This window comes from Entelurus aequoreus, linkage group LG04 (assembly GCF_033978785.1).
Source record: "Entelurus aequoreus isolate RoL-2023_Sb linkage group LG04, RoL_Eaeq_v1.1, whole genome shotgun sequence".
Lineage (NCBI taxonomy): Eukaryota > Metazoa > Chordata > Actinopteri > Syngnathiformes > Syngnathidae > Entelurus > Entelurus aequoreus.
The window spans coordinates 14,826,823-14,842,873 of NC_084734.1; the positions used below are offsets into that span (position 1 = coordinate 14,826,823).

The window sequence follows — 16,051 nt, forward strand, 5'->3', positions numbered from 1 at the left end:
GTGGGGTTGTCATGTTTTGGGCTGGAATCATGGGGAAAGAGCTGGTAGGTCCCTTTAAGGTCCCTTAGAGTGTGAAAATTATCTCTGCAAAGTATGTAGAGTTTCTGACTGACCACTTTCTTCCATGGTACAAAAAGAAAAACCGTACCTTCCGACAAAAAATAATCTTCATGCATGACAATGTCCCATCTCATGCTGCAAAGAACACCACTGAGTCACTGGGTGCTATGGGCACAAGAGGAGAGAAACTGATGGTGTGGCCACTATCCTCTCCTGACCTCAACCCTATTGAGAACCTATGGAGCATCATCAAGCAAAAGATCTATGAGGGTGGGAGACAGTTCATATCCAAGCAGCAGCTCTGCGACGCTATTCTAACATCCTGCAAAGAAATTAAAGCTGAGACTGTCCAATAACTCACAAGTTCAATGGATGCAAGGCTTATGAAAGTGATATCAAGCAAGAGGTCCTATATTAACATGTAACTCAGCCTGTTTAATCAAAAGTTATTTCAATCAAAAATATTTAAATTTATATGGTCTTATATGCTACAAATTTAACATGTGACCAATTTGAGTTCTTTACAGCCTATAAAATGTATTGAAATGCTGTTGTGCTTAATAATTTGGAACAGTGGACTTTGAGTTATTGTATTTATTTATTGTAAAAATACTGTTATCATTTCGAGATTTGTTCAATGAAATTTGAATTAAACTCTATAAACGGCTGATGACTTGAAAATTATACTGACTGATATTTGCATCAATTATTTATCAAAATTTGAGTATAATGTACTTTGCATAATAATTTGGAACACAGTGTATGTGTATATACATACACTACCGTTCAAAAGTTTGGGGTCACATTGAAATGTCCTTATTTATGAAGAAAAAGCACTGTACTTTTCAATGAAGATAGCTTTAAACTAGTCTTAACTTTAAAGAAATACACTCTATACATTGCTAATGTGGTAAATGACTATTCTAGCTGCAAATGTCTGTTTTTGGTGCAATATCTACATAGGTGTATAGAGGCCCATTCCCAGCAACTATCATTCCAGTGTTCTAATGGTACAATGTGTTTGCTCATTGGCTCAGAAGGCTAATTGATGATTAGAAAACCCTTGTGCAATCATGTTCACACATCTGAAAACAGTTTAGCTCGTTACAGAAGCTACAAAACTGACCTTCCTTTGAGCAGATTGAGTTTCTGGAGCATCACATTTGTGGGGTCAATTAAACGCTCAAAATGGCCAGAAAAAGAGAACTTTCATCTGAAACTCGACAGTCTATTCTTGTACTTAGAAATGAAGGCTATTCCACAAAATTGTTTGGGTGACCCCAAACTTTTGAACGGTAATGTACATACATATACATACATAAGTTGTTATAATCAGATCTTAAATCGTGTTCTCAGGTCTGAACGAGATGCTGAAGTCGGAGGTTTCTCTTGAGGTGTGTCTCAGTACAGTCAAGCTTCTCATATCCGAAGATAGGTAAACACCACTGTAGAGGACATATTGTTTCCTGCAAATGGGCCCTGAATTATACTTTGAATTTTTCTAGAGAAGCGCTGGCCTTTGAGCTGTTGAAACGTGCGAGTCAGCAGTTTGAGTCGTCGCCCGACCTGGGAACTGCTCTTGTCCTGCACATCGAGCTGCTGCTGCAGAGAGGCAAAGAGCTGCTGGGCAAACAGAAGATAGAGGACATCATCACCGGTGCGGACATTGTTAAGGGTCCTCGACGGCACCTCATGACAAGTTTGTAACGTGTGCTATGGTTTGTACCATGTCAGGACACTACACGGGCAAACAGCTGGCACAACAGGAGCTCTCAAGCCTACATGCTATATTGTGGGATAAAGCATCAAAAAACTTTGAGGTATGCTTCTTTAAGTTCTCCGTTATGCCATAAAAATGTGAGAGGCTCAAAATATGGATCTGAACATACTGTGCAGGTATAATGCCATGTTGTGGCAAGTGAGCATGCAGTCATAGCTTTCAACTTATACAAGAAGCGCGCACATAGGCCTGTATTCTCCAGTTTGCACTTAAGTGTTTTTTTACACCCTTCAAGTTACGCACGTTTCTCTTATTCGTATTCTCCCATCCAATAAGTGGACATGCCCACCCCGTGTTAAGGCGACGCCTTTTTTGGAAAATCATTAACTAAAAAATGTGGATGTCATTGTAATCCGTGAAAGAGAAAACACTTCAAATTTGATAAATCTATGTGTGTGTCGTCATGGTGGTTGTGTATGGATATACATTTGATAGCTTTCTGAAAGTATCTTTGATCATTTTGTTATGTGCGGTGTACAAATCATTTCAACTTCAAGTGCTATATAATGTCCAACCTTCCCGGGACGCTGGACTTATTGCAGCCTTAAAAGCAGGTAGGAGCGAAAGTATTCAAGTCAATGGGAGAATACGTGCTGGCCAGATTTTACATACTAGGATTGCTCCACGCAGTGACAGACTTTGGTTAAAAGGGGGAGACTTCCTTGTGCCATTGCCATCCATGATTACATCCCTGAGGCCAGTACATCACCACCAGGAATATGCTTTCCCAGGCCTGCTTGGGTCTGGCTTAATCGCCTTTGTACTGGCGTAGGCCTCTTCCGCTCAACTATGTGCATATGGGGTATGGCTTCATCTGCGGCATGTGAGTGGGGTGCAGAGGAGCAGACTGCAGACCACATCATAACATCCTGTCCCATATACCGCCATTCTAATGGGAATCGTGGTGTGGCGGCTGTGGACGAGAGCTTGGTCAGTTGGCTGTTAAACACTTGCACAGCTGCATTGTGGTTACACCTCTAATCAACCACTTTATCCAAACGAAGAAGAAGAAGATTCCTTTTGCCAGAACCCGCATAACACAGCTTATCCCACTTCAGCACATGGGAGAATAGCGATTATTATTACGTTTGATCTTCCTAGTCCACAGACTATGCTGAGGCTCTGCAGTGGTACAACTACTCCTTGAGTTTCTTTAAGGCGGGAGAGATGGACACCAACTTGTCTAAACTGCAGAGAAACAGAGCTTCCTGTTTCTTGCACCTGAAGCAAATGGAAAAGGTACCATAGATAGTCCTCTTACAACAAGTGCTCCTCATGCATGTGACCTTTTCTCACTGTCTATCAGGCCAAAGAAGCCATTAAAGAGGCAGAGCGGTGTGATCCTGACAGCATTTTCACACAGTTCAGCATTTATAAGATAGCAGTGCTGGAGAATGATGTGGCGAGAGGTACCTCCATCTTCATACACACCAAAAAGCTCACGTTCAGTCGGTGTGGTCAGACTCGACTCAATCGTATGTTTTGTCCTAGCTGCGAAGGCAGTGAGCATGATGGCACTTATGTCCCAGAATCCTGAAGCCAACGGTCCCGTGCCTGAGAACGCCACGTCTAAACTTCTCAGTCTGGCTGCTCAGATAGCCTTGGAGGTAAGACGGTCACATGACACCAAATGCCTCGTCCGCCAACTTTGTAGTTATAACTAGGAGTAAGTTCTGCACAACAATCACAAACACTGTCAGAGAGGTATTATTTCAACAATATCCATCCATTTTCTATACTGCTCGTTCTGATTAGGGTAAGCTAGAGCGTATCCCAGCTGGGTACATTCACAATGATGAATCACACCTATGGACAGTGAACCTAACATTTTTGGAATGTGGGAGGAAGCTGAACTACCCGCAGTTCACCCAGGGGGTGAACAAGGAGATGGGTCAAATGCAGAGGTTAATTTCACCACACCTAGTGTGTGTGTGTGACAATCATTGGTACTTTAACTTTAAGACACGAGGGGAACATGAGAGATGTCACCAGGCAGCAGCTGAACAATATGTCTATTATTGTTGTAGGTTTTAACCCAGTAGTGTATGGTTTGAGGATGTGTTGATGCTTGTAACAGAACAACCAGCAGGACACTGCCATGAAAGCACTGGAAAGTTTGTGTGAAAGCTCCAAAGACGAAACTCTGGTTCTGAGGGCTCTCAGGTCTGTGACATTTGGAACATTTTAAATTTCCACATTAAATTAGTCATATACAGAACAGGCCAAAAGTTTGGACACACCTTCTCTTTTTCTTTATTTTCATGACTATTTACATTGTAGATTGTCACTGAAGGCATCAAAACTATGAATGAACACATGTGGAGTTATGTACCGTATTTTTCGGAGTATAAATCGCTCCGGAGTATAAGTCGCACCGGCCGAAAATGCATAGTAAAGAAGGAAAAATACATAAGTCGCACATTTTTTGGGGAAATTTATTTGATAAAACCCAACACCAAGAATAGACATTTGAAAGGCAATTTAAAATAAATAAAGAATATTGAACAACAGGCTGAATAAGTGTATGTTATATGAGGCATAAATAACCAACTGAGAACGTGCCTGGTATGTTAACGTAACATATTATGGTAAGAGTCATTCAAATAACTATAACATATAGAACATGCTATACGTTTACCAACACTCTGTCACTCCTAATCGCTAAATCCCATGAAATCTTATTCGTCTAGTCTCTTACGTGAATGAGATAAATAATATTATTTGATATTTTACGGTAATGTGTTAATAATTTAACACATAAGTCGCTCCTGAGTATAAGTCGCACCCCCGGCCAAACTATGAAAAAAACTGCGACTTATAGTCCGAAAAATACGGTACTCAACAAAAAAAGGTGAAATAACTGAAAACATGTTTTATATTCTAGATTCTTCAAAATAGCCACCCCTTGCCCTGACTACTGCTTTGCACACTCTTGGCATTCTCTCGATGAGCTTCAAGAGGTAGTCACCTAAAATAGTTTTCACTTATCAGGGTTCATTAGTGGAACTTCTTGCTTTATCAATGGGGTTGGGACCATCAGTTGTGTTGTGAATGAGAAGGTGTGTCCAAACTTTTGGCCAGTACTGTAGTCAATACTTTAATAACCTGAGACAGACACGGTATCAATTGAATGCAAACAAAATGCAACTGTGCATCCTTGTACAGGTGTCTTGTCCGACTTGTGCTCTCAACAATAGAAAAAATGAGTGACGACAAAAGGTGAGGTGCCTTAATTGTGTAATGTTTGACCCAAATTCACACTTGAGTCTGCGTGACACTGTGTAGGGGTGTGAGTCTGGACGTGCTGCTGCCATATTTAAAAATGGGTATGTAGACAGGGTGAGAGAGTGGAGGCGAATCCGTATCTGTGCACCTAACCCATAAATGTGTTTGCTTGCCATCACTGCAGCGCTGCAGAACATTTCACAGCGGCGGAGCATGACTGTAGAGCAGTGCACGGAGGAAGCCAACTGGTTTAGGAAAATTGGTACTAAAAAACACTCTTTACTCTCCTTATCGCAATCTGTGCAACGCTCTCTGGTAGAAAAATCACATGGTTGTGTGTGTCGCTGTGTTACAGCTTGGAACTCAGCACTGCAGTGTGAGAGCTGCCCTGACCGAATGAGGGATTTTTTTGTGCACTCTTACCAGGCAAGTGCTCTTATTCTGTTTTTGAAGTGTAACTATTGCAAAACCACAAGGGCAGTGGTAATTGTTTTGGTGTATTGTCAAGGTTACATTGACATGCGTCACATGTTTACACATGCACAATTCAACATGTCCTTTATGTAATCCTACTCTCCATCGTGTCACAACAAATACTGGTCGTGATCCTCAGAAGGCAGTAAAAACCTGTCGTTTCTACTCAAGTACAACATAAACGCAACTCGGAACAGATAAACAATGTGTAGTCTGCTCTCGTCTAGCTCTCTCAGGTGTGCCGTGCCGATCAATCACTCCTTCTGGCCCAGAAGACGTGTCTGCTCATGGCGGCTGCTGCCTCTCTGGAGTTCTACAGGAGGTCTCCTCACGAGGGCAGGGTATGTGTCGCCCAGTCCCTCAGCCACAACATTGAAACTCGGGGTGTTCCCCTCCGATTTTGATATTGGATATCGGTCCAATATCAACAAAAAAAATGATTATGTATCCGATTAGAAAACCCAAAACCAGTGAAGTTGTCACGTTGTGAAAATGATAAATAAAAACAGAATACAATTATTTGTAAATCATTTTCAACCTATATTCAATTGAATATGAATCAATCAAAGTTTACTTATATAGCCCTAAATCACGAGTGTCTCAAAGGGCTGCACAAGCCACAACGACATCCTTGGCTCAGATCCCACATCAGGGCAAAAAAAAACTTAACCCAATGGGTTGAGAATAAATTGCAAAGACAAGATATTTAACGTTTGGACTGGTAAACTTAATTTTGCAAATATTAGCTCATTTGGAATTTGATGCCTGCAACATGTTTCAAAAAAGCTGGCACAAGTGGCAAAAAAGACAGAAAGTTGAGGAATGCTCATCAAACACGTATTTGGAACATCCCACAGGTGAACAGGTTAATTTGGAACAGGTGGGTGCCATGATTGGGTATAAAAGCAGCTTCCATGAAATGCTCAGTCATTCACAAACAAGGATGGGGCGAGGGTCACTACTTTGTGAACTAATGCGTAGGCAAATTGTCCAACAGTTTAAGAACAACATTTCTCAACCAGCTACTGCAAGGAATTTAGGGATTTCACCATCTCCGGTCTGTAATATCATCAAAAGGTTCAGAGAATCTGGAGAAATCACTGCACGTAAGCAGCAAGGCTGAAAACCAACCTTGAATGCCTGTGACCTTCGATCCCTCAGGCGGTACTGCATCAAAAAGCGACATCAGTGTTTAAAGGGTATCATTACATGGGCTCAGAAACATTTCAGATAACCACTGTCAGTAACTACAGTTGGTAGCTACATCTGTTAGTGCAAGTTAAAACTCTACTATGCAAAGCCAAAGCCTTTTGTCAACAACACCCAGAAACGCCGCCGGCTTCGGCCCGAGCTCATCTAAAATGGACTGATGCAAAGTGGAAAAGTGTTCTGTGATCTGGCGAGTCCACATTTCAAATTGTTTTTGGAAACTGTGGACGTTGTGTCCTCCAGAACAAAGAGGAAAAGAACCATCCGGATTGTTCTAGGCGCAAAGTTGAAAAGCCAGCATCTGTGATGGTATGGGGGTGTATTAGTGCCCAAGACATGGGTAACCTACAGATCTGTGAAGGCTACATTAATGCTGAAAGGTACATACAGGTTTTGGAGCAACATATGTTGCCATCCAAGCAAGGTCTTTATCATGGACGCCCCTGCTTATTTCAGCAAGACAATGCCAAGCCACGTGTTACAACAGTGTGGCTTCATAGTAAAAGAGTGCGGGTACTAGACTGGCCTGCCTGTAGTCCAGACCTGTCTCCCATTGAAAATGTGTGGTGCAATATGAAGCCTAAAATACCTCAACGGAGACCCCGGACTGTTGAACATTTTAAGCTGTACATCAAGCAAGAATGGGAAAGAATTCCACCTGAAAAGCTTCAAAAATGTGTCTCCTCAGTTCCCAAACGTTTACTGAGTGTTATTAAAAGGAAAGGGCATGTAACACCGTGGTAAACATGCTCCTGTGACATTTTTTTGCAATGTGTTGCTGCCACAAATTCTAAGTTGATGATTATTTACCCCAAAAAAATGAAGTTTCTCAGTTGGAACATTAAATTCCTTGTCTTTGCAGTCTATTCAATTGAATATAAGTTGAAAAGGATTTGCAAATCATTGTATTCTGTGTTTATTTACCATTTACACAACTTGCCAACTTCACTGCTTTAGGGTTTTGTAAAATCTCTGATGTAAGCGCTCTGATACACGCATTCCTGCAACACCTTTCCTTGTGTAGGTTGGTCTTTGCTTGTGTTTCAGCAAAGTGATTTACAAAAGATTAACACATAGGTGATAGGCCACTAGGAACTCGTATCTACACAACAGCTTAGCACAAAATAGCACACAAACTAGACATACATAATATGTGTCCTTAGTTAAACAATTTGCAGTCCAAAACATGACATTTGTCAATATAAATAAGTATCAAATAATTATAGTTGCATGTTAATTACACATACAAAGTCTCCAAGTTTGTACCCAGTAACAAACGTGTTCGCATCATTCAACTTACTGGGTCATGAACTTAAAGGCCTACTGAAACCCACTACTACCGACCACGCAGTCTGATAGTTTATATATCAATGATGAAATCTTAACATTATAACACATGCCAATACGGCCGGGTTAACTTATAAAGTGACATTTTAAATTTGCCGCTAAACTTCCGGTTCGAAACGCCTCTGAGGATGACGTATGCGCGTGACGTAGACCGGCGAACACGGGTATGCCTTCCACATTGAAGCCAATACGAAAAAGCTCTGTTTTCATTTCATAATTCCACAGTATTCTGGACATCTGTGTTCGTGAATCTGTTGCAATCATGTTCATTGCATTATGGAGAAGGAAGCTGAGCAAGCAAAGAAGAAAGTTGTCGGTGCGAAATGGACGTATTTTTCGAACGTAGTCAGCAACAACAGTACACAGCCGGCGCTTCTTTGTTTACATTCCCGGAAGATGCAGTCAAGATGGAAGAACTCGGATAACAGAGACTCTAACCAGGAGGACTTTTGACTACGATACACATACGCCTGTAGAGAACTGGGACAACACAGACTCTTACCAGGATTACTTTGATTTGGATGACAAAGACGCAGACGTGCTACTGTGAGTATGCAGCTTTGGCTTCTAAACATTTGATCGCTTGACCTTTTGTGCGCAACTTTTTTTTGCGTATGTACGTAACTTTTTAAAAATATATAAGCTTTATGAACCTTGGGTTAGGTGAACGGTCTTTTGGGCTGAGTGATTGTGTGTGTTGATCAGGTGTTTGAATTGTATTGGCGTGTTCTATGGAGCTAGGAGCTAGCAGAGGAGCTAGGAGCTAGCGTAACAAACACGCAGGTGTTTTTATGCAGGATTAATTTGTGGCATATTAAATATAAGCCTGGTTGTGTTGTTGCTAATAGAGTATATATATGTCTTGTGTTTATTTACTGTTTTAGTCATTCACAGCTGAATATCAGGTCACCCCCGGCTCTCACAGCATCTTCCCTATCTGAATAGCTTCAACTCCCCACTAGTCCTTCACTTGCACTTTACTCATCCACAAATCTTTCATCCTCGCTCAAATTAGTGGGGAAATTGTCGCTTTCTCGGTCCGAATCTCTCTCACTTCATGCGGCCATCATTGTAAACAATAGGGAACTTTGCGTATATGTTCAACTGACTACGTCACGCTACTTCCGGTAGGGGCAAGCCTTTTTTTTTATCAGATACCAAAAGTTGCAATCTTTATCGTCGTTGTTCTATACTAAATCCTTTCAGCAAAAATATGGCAATATCGCGAAATGATCAAGTATGACACATAGAATAGATCTGCTATCCCCGTTTAAATAAAAAAAATTCATTTCAGTAGGCCTTTAACTTAATGAATTACTGTGGCTACCAGGTGTCACCAAAACATAATTACCACTCCACCTCAACTTAAAAACAGCGTAAGTCCATTCCAGATGGTTAATAATAAATATTTAATATTTTTCATACCTACCATTGTCTTCTGAGTAAATAAACTTGATCAAGGCTTTTCTCAAATTCCACTCGACAAAAAAATAAAAGTAGGTATGATTCATATCAATATCAGTGTCGGCCAATACTGAATGCTGCAATATTATGGTTTAAGTATATTTCAAACATGCATACAAATACAACATGATACCACAATTTCTTGTTCCTCTTTTCAAAAAGGAGTAAGAATAAGCAGACCTTATCAAATCCTACCCCTTTTCCATTTCATAGCAATTGCTAGCACTTGTATTAACTTCCTGTTCTCAATTAGTGCACAATCTACTCTTTAAACAATACAATAATAAATACTGAAGTTGTATTTCATAAGTGAGATAAATAAGATTATCAATAAGTAAAAAATGTTCATCATGATTATTTGTACTTTGTAAACACTTTGAGTGTGAACAGTTTCTTAAACTGGATCATGTTAGTACATTTTTTGATTTCTTTACTAAATCCATTCCATAATGTAATTCCACATTCAAGACTTACTGACGGTTTTAAGTGTTGTATGTGCATACAATTTTTTTAAATTACATTTTTCTCTGAGGTTGTAAACTGGTGCGGTATCGGAAGTGAAAAGGTTACATCATGACACCCCTTATTAAAACCACCCACACAATCTAGGATAATCTAATATCAGACATACATTTGTTTTTTAATAATGCTCAGTTTTGATTGTCAGTGTCAGAGGCATGAATTGAACAAAATGTTTATTATCGTGCAGTTGTACAGCACAGCAACCATCATAAGAAACATTTAACCATTTTCAATCCAAGCATAATGTGTAAGATTGAACACTAGATGGCGGTGATGACCTCTGAAAGTGTTTCCATTTGGTTTTCAGACTCAAGATCTGGTTCAAACTCTGGAGCTCATTCAGTCATGTGCAGAAGTCTGCAAGACTCTCAAAGCAACAGGTACACTGCCACCACTTTCACCTGACTGTTTACCTTTTTATATGTCAAATATAATTTGGGGGGGATGAATCCAAAGGAAGCTTTCCAAAAGACCCAACAGACACTCTGCTGCTCTTGTACGAGTTTGAGGCTCGCTCCAAACTGAACGACCCCAAGGTTGAAAGTGTGCTGGAGTCCATCTTGGAGCTTGAACACGTGGAGGCCAAAGTGCTGGAGACCATTGCAGGTAATAAATTGTAATAATCAGCTTTTATTTGCTGACGTTGCAGTCTTGATGTCATGCAGCGTTAGCCATGGAGCCTCCAGCACACTTCCCCTTGCTATGCAAAAAGGCCCTGAGGGTGGCGCTGTCCGTGCACAAGAAGCAACCGCCGGCCGACCCGGCACAGCGCAGGCATGGCGCCTTTCTAGCGGCCGCGCACACAACGAATGTTCATTGTTTGTGTCTCTCACCTCAGCAAGTGCATCCACAGCCTCATCAAGCTCTCCCTGCCCAGCGGCGTGTCCGACCTGGAGGCCCGCGTGCTGGAGGAGGCCTGGGACTACTACGAGGAGGCGCTGGCCGTCATCGCCGTGTCCGTGAGTCAGCAACGCCGCCGCCCCTACCCATAGAAGAGCTTCCGCGGAAGCCTTTCTGTATTTCTCAATGAGCTTCCAGCCGCACGGCAATTAGCGGAAGCTTCCATTCACCATCCTCTTCCTGCCAATTTCAATCTCTGAAAGACAGCACATGATCACTGCTGCTTCACTGGGATTGCACATTTCCCCGTTTCGTTTCACCAATTGAAGGAGCTCGCAGAGATTCTGTGAGATGGCGTTGAAAGGCCGGCATTAGAGCAAACAAGATGAATAAGACTTTAGAAAGATTCCAAAAGCATCAGTAAAGGTTAACATACTACAAAGTTGACTTCTCCATCTGGCCTTTTATGACGCTTGCCGCTTCCTGTCGTCGTTAGCCTGATGACTTCCCAGAGATGGAGATCCTGTGGCTGCTGACCCGGGCCTGGAACACGGGCATCCTGCTGTACAGCCTGGCTCGCTACGCCCAGGCCGAGAAGTGGTGCGGTCTGGCCATGAGCTTCATCCGCCACCTGGGGTCTCTGCAAGACAGCTACAAGACGCAGGCAGGTTACCTTTTCCACTACAGAGGGTCCCACTGATATATTAACATGGAATTAGTCATCTTACTCCCTATTTTAATTGTAATTAAAAATTATCTCTGACCTACGATACGATAGATCACAAAGATGATTACTTATAGGCTTCGGTAAAGCTGATTAGAAAAATAAGTGCTGACCAAATACACTGTGTTAGAAGCAACTCATTAATAAATGACTTTTACTTACAATTGTGGTCTGCCAAAATAAACTCAATTATTAATAAATATGTTCAACTAAACTGTCAATATAATTAAAGTCATAATTTGTGCTCTTAAGAAACTTATTTGACTTTTGCACCAGACTTCTTCTGTTTGTTTGAGATTGTCATTACCACAGCTGAGGAACAGATATTTTTTGGCGGCCCTCTAGGGGGTGCTGGCGACCCAACAATGTGCCCTATGGTTAAGAAACACTGGTCCATGTCAATGTGATCCTCTGCCCTGCAGATGTCGGGGCTCTACACTCAAATCCTGGATCGACTAGATAAAGCAAAGAGGAACATCTTGATGGAACAATAACCGCACCTATGCAGTTCTTTGTTGGTAATATTGCAGTTGTATTTACAGTATGTATTGTTCCACATGGTTATAGGCATCCAGTTTTATTTACAGTATGCATTGTTCCACATGGTTATACTCATCTAGTTGTGTTTACAGTATGTATTGTTCCACATGGTTATACTCATCTAGTTGTGTTTACAGTATGCATTGTTCCACATGGTTATACTCATCTAGTTGTATTTACAGTATGTATTGTTCCACATGGTTATAGGCATCCAGTTTTATTTACAGTATGCATTGTTCCACATGGTTATACTCATCGAGTTCTCCTATGCTCAAAATTTACTTTTTTTTGTGCAGCGCTACAAAATAAAGAATTAGATTCTATTCATTGCAACCTCAATTTCATGAGCTTAATCAAATTTACTAATGTATATTTTGATGTGGGAAGTTTAGCTGGTGAATTATTATTATAGATCATATTTTTTTACATGATTTTTTTGTGTTGACCAACTGAAAGCATGAAATTAAAACGTAGCAAACATGCTGTCCAATAAAAAACGTGCTTCTCCCCTTGTTCTCATAAACTATTTATTTGAATGAAAGAAAACAAGTCAATTGGACAGCGACACAATTCTAGAGCTGCAGCTATCAAATATTTTAGTAATCGAGTATTCTATCGAATATCCAGATCGATTAATCGAGTAATCGAATAAATCATATTTTTGCTTAATTAAGGTTTAATTATACATGTTAAGATGTGCCCTCATATATTGCTTTTGGCCTAATTGTCTTTTATTTCCTAAACGCCTGTTTTCTTTATTGAAGGCTGACACGCACAGCTGAAATGCGTCCGTGGTTGATTGTGCCAATTTGTATGTGCTAATAAAAACAGGTGCGCTCACAGCCCTATGTGCTGTGTGGTGTGACCACATAAACATTCTAGAGACTATAGAGCAGGGGTCACCAACCTTTTTGAAACCAAGAGCTACTTCTTGGGTACTGATTAATGCGAAGGGCTACCAGTTTGATACACACTTAAATAAATTGACAGAAATAGCCCATTTGCTCAATTTACCTTTAACTCTATGTTATTATTAATAATTAATGATATTTACACTTAATTGAACAGTTTAAAAGAGGAGAAAACACGAAAAAAATTACAATTAAATTTTGAAACAGTTTATCTTCAATTTCGACTCTTTATAATTCAAAATTCAAACGAAAAAAAGAAGAGAAAAACTTAAAGAATTTATGGAACATCATTAGTAATTTTTCCTGATTAAGATTAATTATAGAATTTTGATGACATGTTTTAAATAGGTTAAAATCCAATCTGCACTTTGTTAGAATATATAACAAATTGGACCAAGCTATATTTCTAACAAAGACAAATCATTATTTCTTCTAGATTTTCCAGAACAAAAATGTTAAAAGAAATTCAAAAGACTTTGAAATAAGATTTAAATTTGATTTTACAGATTTTCTAGATTTGCCAGAATAATTTTTTTGAATTTTAATCATAAGTTTGAAGAAATATTTCACAAATATTCTTCGTCGAAAAAACAGTAGCTAAAATGAAGAATTAAATTAAAATGTATTTATTATTCTTTACAATAAAAAAAAATAATTTACTTGAACATTGATTTAAATTGTCAGGAAAGAAGAGGAAGGAATTTAAAAGGTAAAAAGGTATATGTGTTTAAAAATCCTAAAATCATTTTTAAGGTTGTATTTTTTCTCTAAAATTGTCTTTCTGAAAGTTATAAGAAGCAAAGTAAAAAAAATAATGAATTTATTTAAACAAGTGAAGACCAAGTCTTTAAAATATTTTCTTGGATTTTCAAATTCTATTTGAGTTTTGTCTCTCTTAGAATTAAAAATGTCGGGCAAAGCGAGACCAGCTTGCTAGTAAATAAATAAAATTTAAAAAATAGAGGCAGCTCACTGGTAAGTGGTGCTATTTGAGCTATTTTTAGAACAGGCCGGCGGGCTACTCATCTGGTCCTTACGGGCTACCTGGTGCCCGCGGGCACCACGTTGGTGACCCCTGCTATAGAGGGTGCAAGTGCAAGCTATCCAAGTAGCGTGTGGTTGCATGACTTGAATAACTTTGCACGACTACTTCCGCGTGGTTACTAGTGAAAGGCTAATTGAACACGACGGCCCGGATAGCATTGTTAGTTTTCAACACCTTTTGGTTGCATTTGATGACTTTGCGGGAGTGAGAGAACACATCCTGGTTATCATAATGAATAACACTTATTTCACTAACACAACTTTTGCGTTTACATTTGATAATAGATGACTTATCTCGCTTGCGGACGTCCCTCAATCGGATGCTTTCTCGACAGGTGCTACAGCATCGAACTTGTGCTAATGCGAGCGCCACTTTGCAATGTTTGCATACGACTGCGTTTTCCTTCCATTTTAGTGTGAAGTGTTCCCACACCTTACACAACTTTTCTGGCTTCTTAATTCCCTCGTTTTGCTGTGGCTCTTGATAGGCTAAATTCCCCCAAAAAGTGCAGTTCCCTTTCAATTATAAATGTATATTTTCAGAGCTAGAGCATAAAAAAAAAAAATACTTTTTTCAACACTGAGAGCCCTCTGGACATGGAAAAACATCCTTTAGCCACCTTTACATCTTTTTAATCCAATCAACTCATGCTGCTTGAGCCTGAGCCAATCAGGGGCCACAATACTGAACAATGGTTTGGTCTCCTCTCATGGCCAATACTACTGTAGTATTGATACTTTTAGTTTGGTTAGCCATTGTTATGCTTGGAAATGCCTAACTCATGGCAAAAATGTTGTAGAATATACCGTATTTTTCGGACTATAAGTCGCAGTTTTTTTTTATTGTTTGGCCGGGGGTGCGACTTATACTCAGGAGCGACTTGTGTGTGAAATTATTAACACATTACTGTAAAATATCAAATGATATTATTTAGCTCATTCACGTAAGAGACTAGACGTATAAGATTTAATGGGATTTAGCGATTAGGAGTGACAGATTGTTGGTAAACGTATAGCATGTTCTATATGTTATAGTTATTTGAATGACTCCTACCATAATATGTTACGTTAACATACCAGGCACGTTCTCAGTTGTTTATTTATGCCACATATAACGTACACTTATTCAGCCTGTTGTTCACTATTCTTTATTTATTTTAAATTGCCTTTCAAATGTCTATTCTTGGTGTTGGCTTTTATCAAATACATTTCCCCCAAAAATGCGATTTATACTCCAGTGCGACTTATATATGTTTTTTCCCTTCTTTATTATGCATTTTCGGCCGGTGCGACTTATACTCCGAAAAATACGGTACTTAAAAAATATGATTTGATAAAATATTATATAAACTTTTTGCTCGAATGGGTTTTTATATCAGTTCCCTAAATCCCACAAGCTGCTGGTTTGAGACCCCCTACTGCAGGGGTGTCCAACTGGTTTTCATTGAGGGCCACATCGCAGTTATGGTTGCCCTCAGAGGGCCGTTTATAACAATGAGTAATATATGCATATACTGTACATGTATACATACACTATATTGCCAAAAGTATTAGGACACCTGCCTTGACTCACATATGAACTTGAAGTGCCATACCGTTCAATATGATGTGGGTCCACCTTTTGCAGCTATTACAGCTTCAACTCTTCTGGGAAGGCTGTCCACAAGGTTGCAGAGTGTGTTTATAGGAATTTTCCACCATTCTTCCAAAAGCGCATCGGTGAGGTCACACACTGATGTTGGTGGAGAAGGCCTGGCTCTCAGTCTGCGTTCTAATTCATCCCAAAGGGGTTCTATCGGGTTCAGGTCAGGACTCTGTGCAGGCCAGTCAAGTTCATCCACACCAGACTCTGTCATCCATGTCTTTATGGATACTTGCTTTGTGCACTGGTGTACAGTCATGTTGGAAGAG

The 16,051-nt window shown here is 39.9% G+C and overlaps 1 protein-coding gene across 3 annotated transcripts in view; it reads left to right on the plus strand.

Moving 5' to 3' along the window:
* tex11 (testis expressed 11) overlaps positions 1 to 12,524 on the plus strand; it is a 28,315-nt gene extending 15,791 nt beyond the window's left edge. For 2 of the 3 annotated variants that reach the window (XM_062044286.1, XM_062044288.1), the window contains exons 12-29: positions 1,417 to 1,495; positions 1,566 to 1,717; positions 1,795 to 1,880; positions 2,942 to 3,079; positions 3,147 to 3,249; positions 3,332 to 3,447; positions 3,918 to 4,003; positions 5,006 to 5,059; positions 5,126 to 5,166; positions 5,250 to 5,327; positions 5,421 to 5,491; positions 5,767 to 5,880; positions 10,389 to 10,461; positions 10,538 to 10,687; positions 10,747 to 10,855; positions 10,920 to 11,040; positions 11,418 to 11,585; positions 12,068 to 12,524. In XM_062044286.1, coding sequence (XP_061900270.1) covers positions 1,417 to 1,495; positions 1,566 to 1,717; positions 1,795 to 1,880; positions 2,942 to 3,079; positions 3,147 to 3,249; positions 3,332 to 3,447; positions 3,918 to 4,003; positions 5,006 to 5,059; positions 5,126 to 5,166; positions 5,250 to 5,327; positions 5,421 to 5,491; positions 5,767 to 5,880; positions 10,389 to 10,461; positions 10,538 to 10,687; positions 10,747 to 10,855; positions 10,920 to 11,040; positions 11,418 to 11,585; positions 12,068 to 12,139 — 1,811 coding nt within the window. In that variant the 3' untranslated portion in view covers positions 12,140 to 12,524. The remainder of the gene's footprint in view (positions 1 to 1,416; positions 1,496 to 1,565; positions 1,718 to 1,794; positions 1,881 to 2,941; positions 3,080 to 3,146; positions 3,250 to 3,331; positions 3,448 to 3,917; positions 4,004 to 5,005; positions 5,060 to 5,125; positions 5,167 to 5,249; positions 5,328 to 5,420; positions 5,492 to 5,766; positions 5,881 to 10,388; positions 10,462 to 10,537; positions 10,688 to 10,746; positions 10,856 to 10,919; positions 11,041 to 11,417; positions 11,586 to 12,067) is intronic. The other variant, XR_009825841.1, reaches the window with a different exon arrangement.
* Positions 12,525 to 16,051: the final 3,527 nt, after the last annotated feature.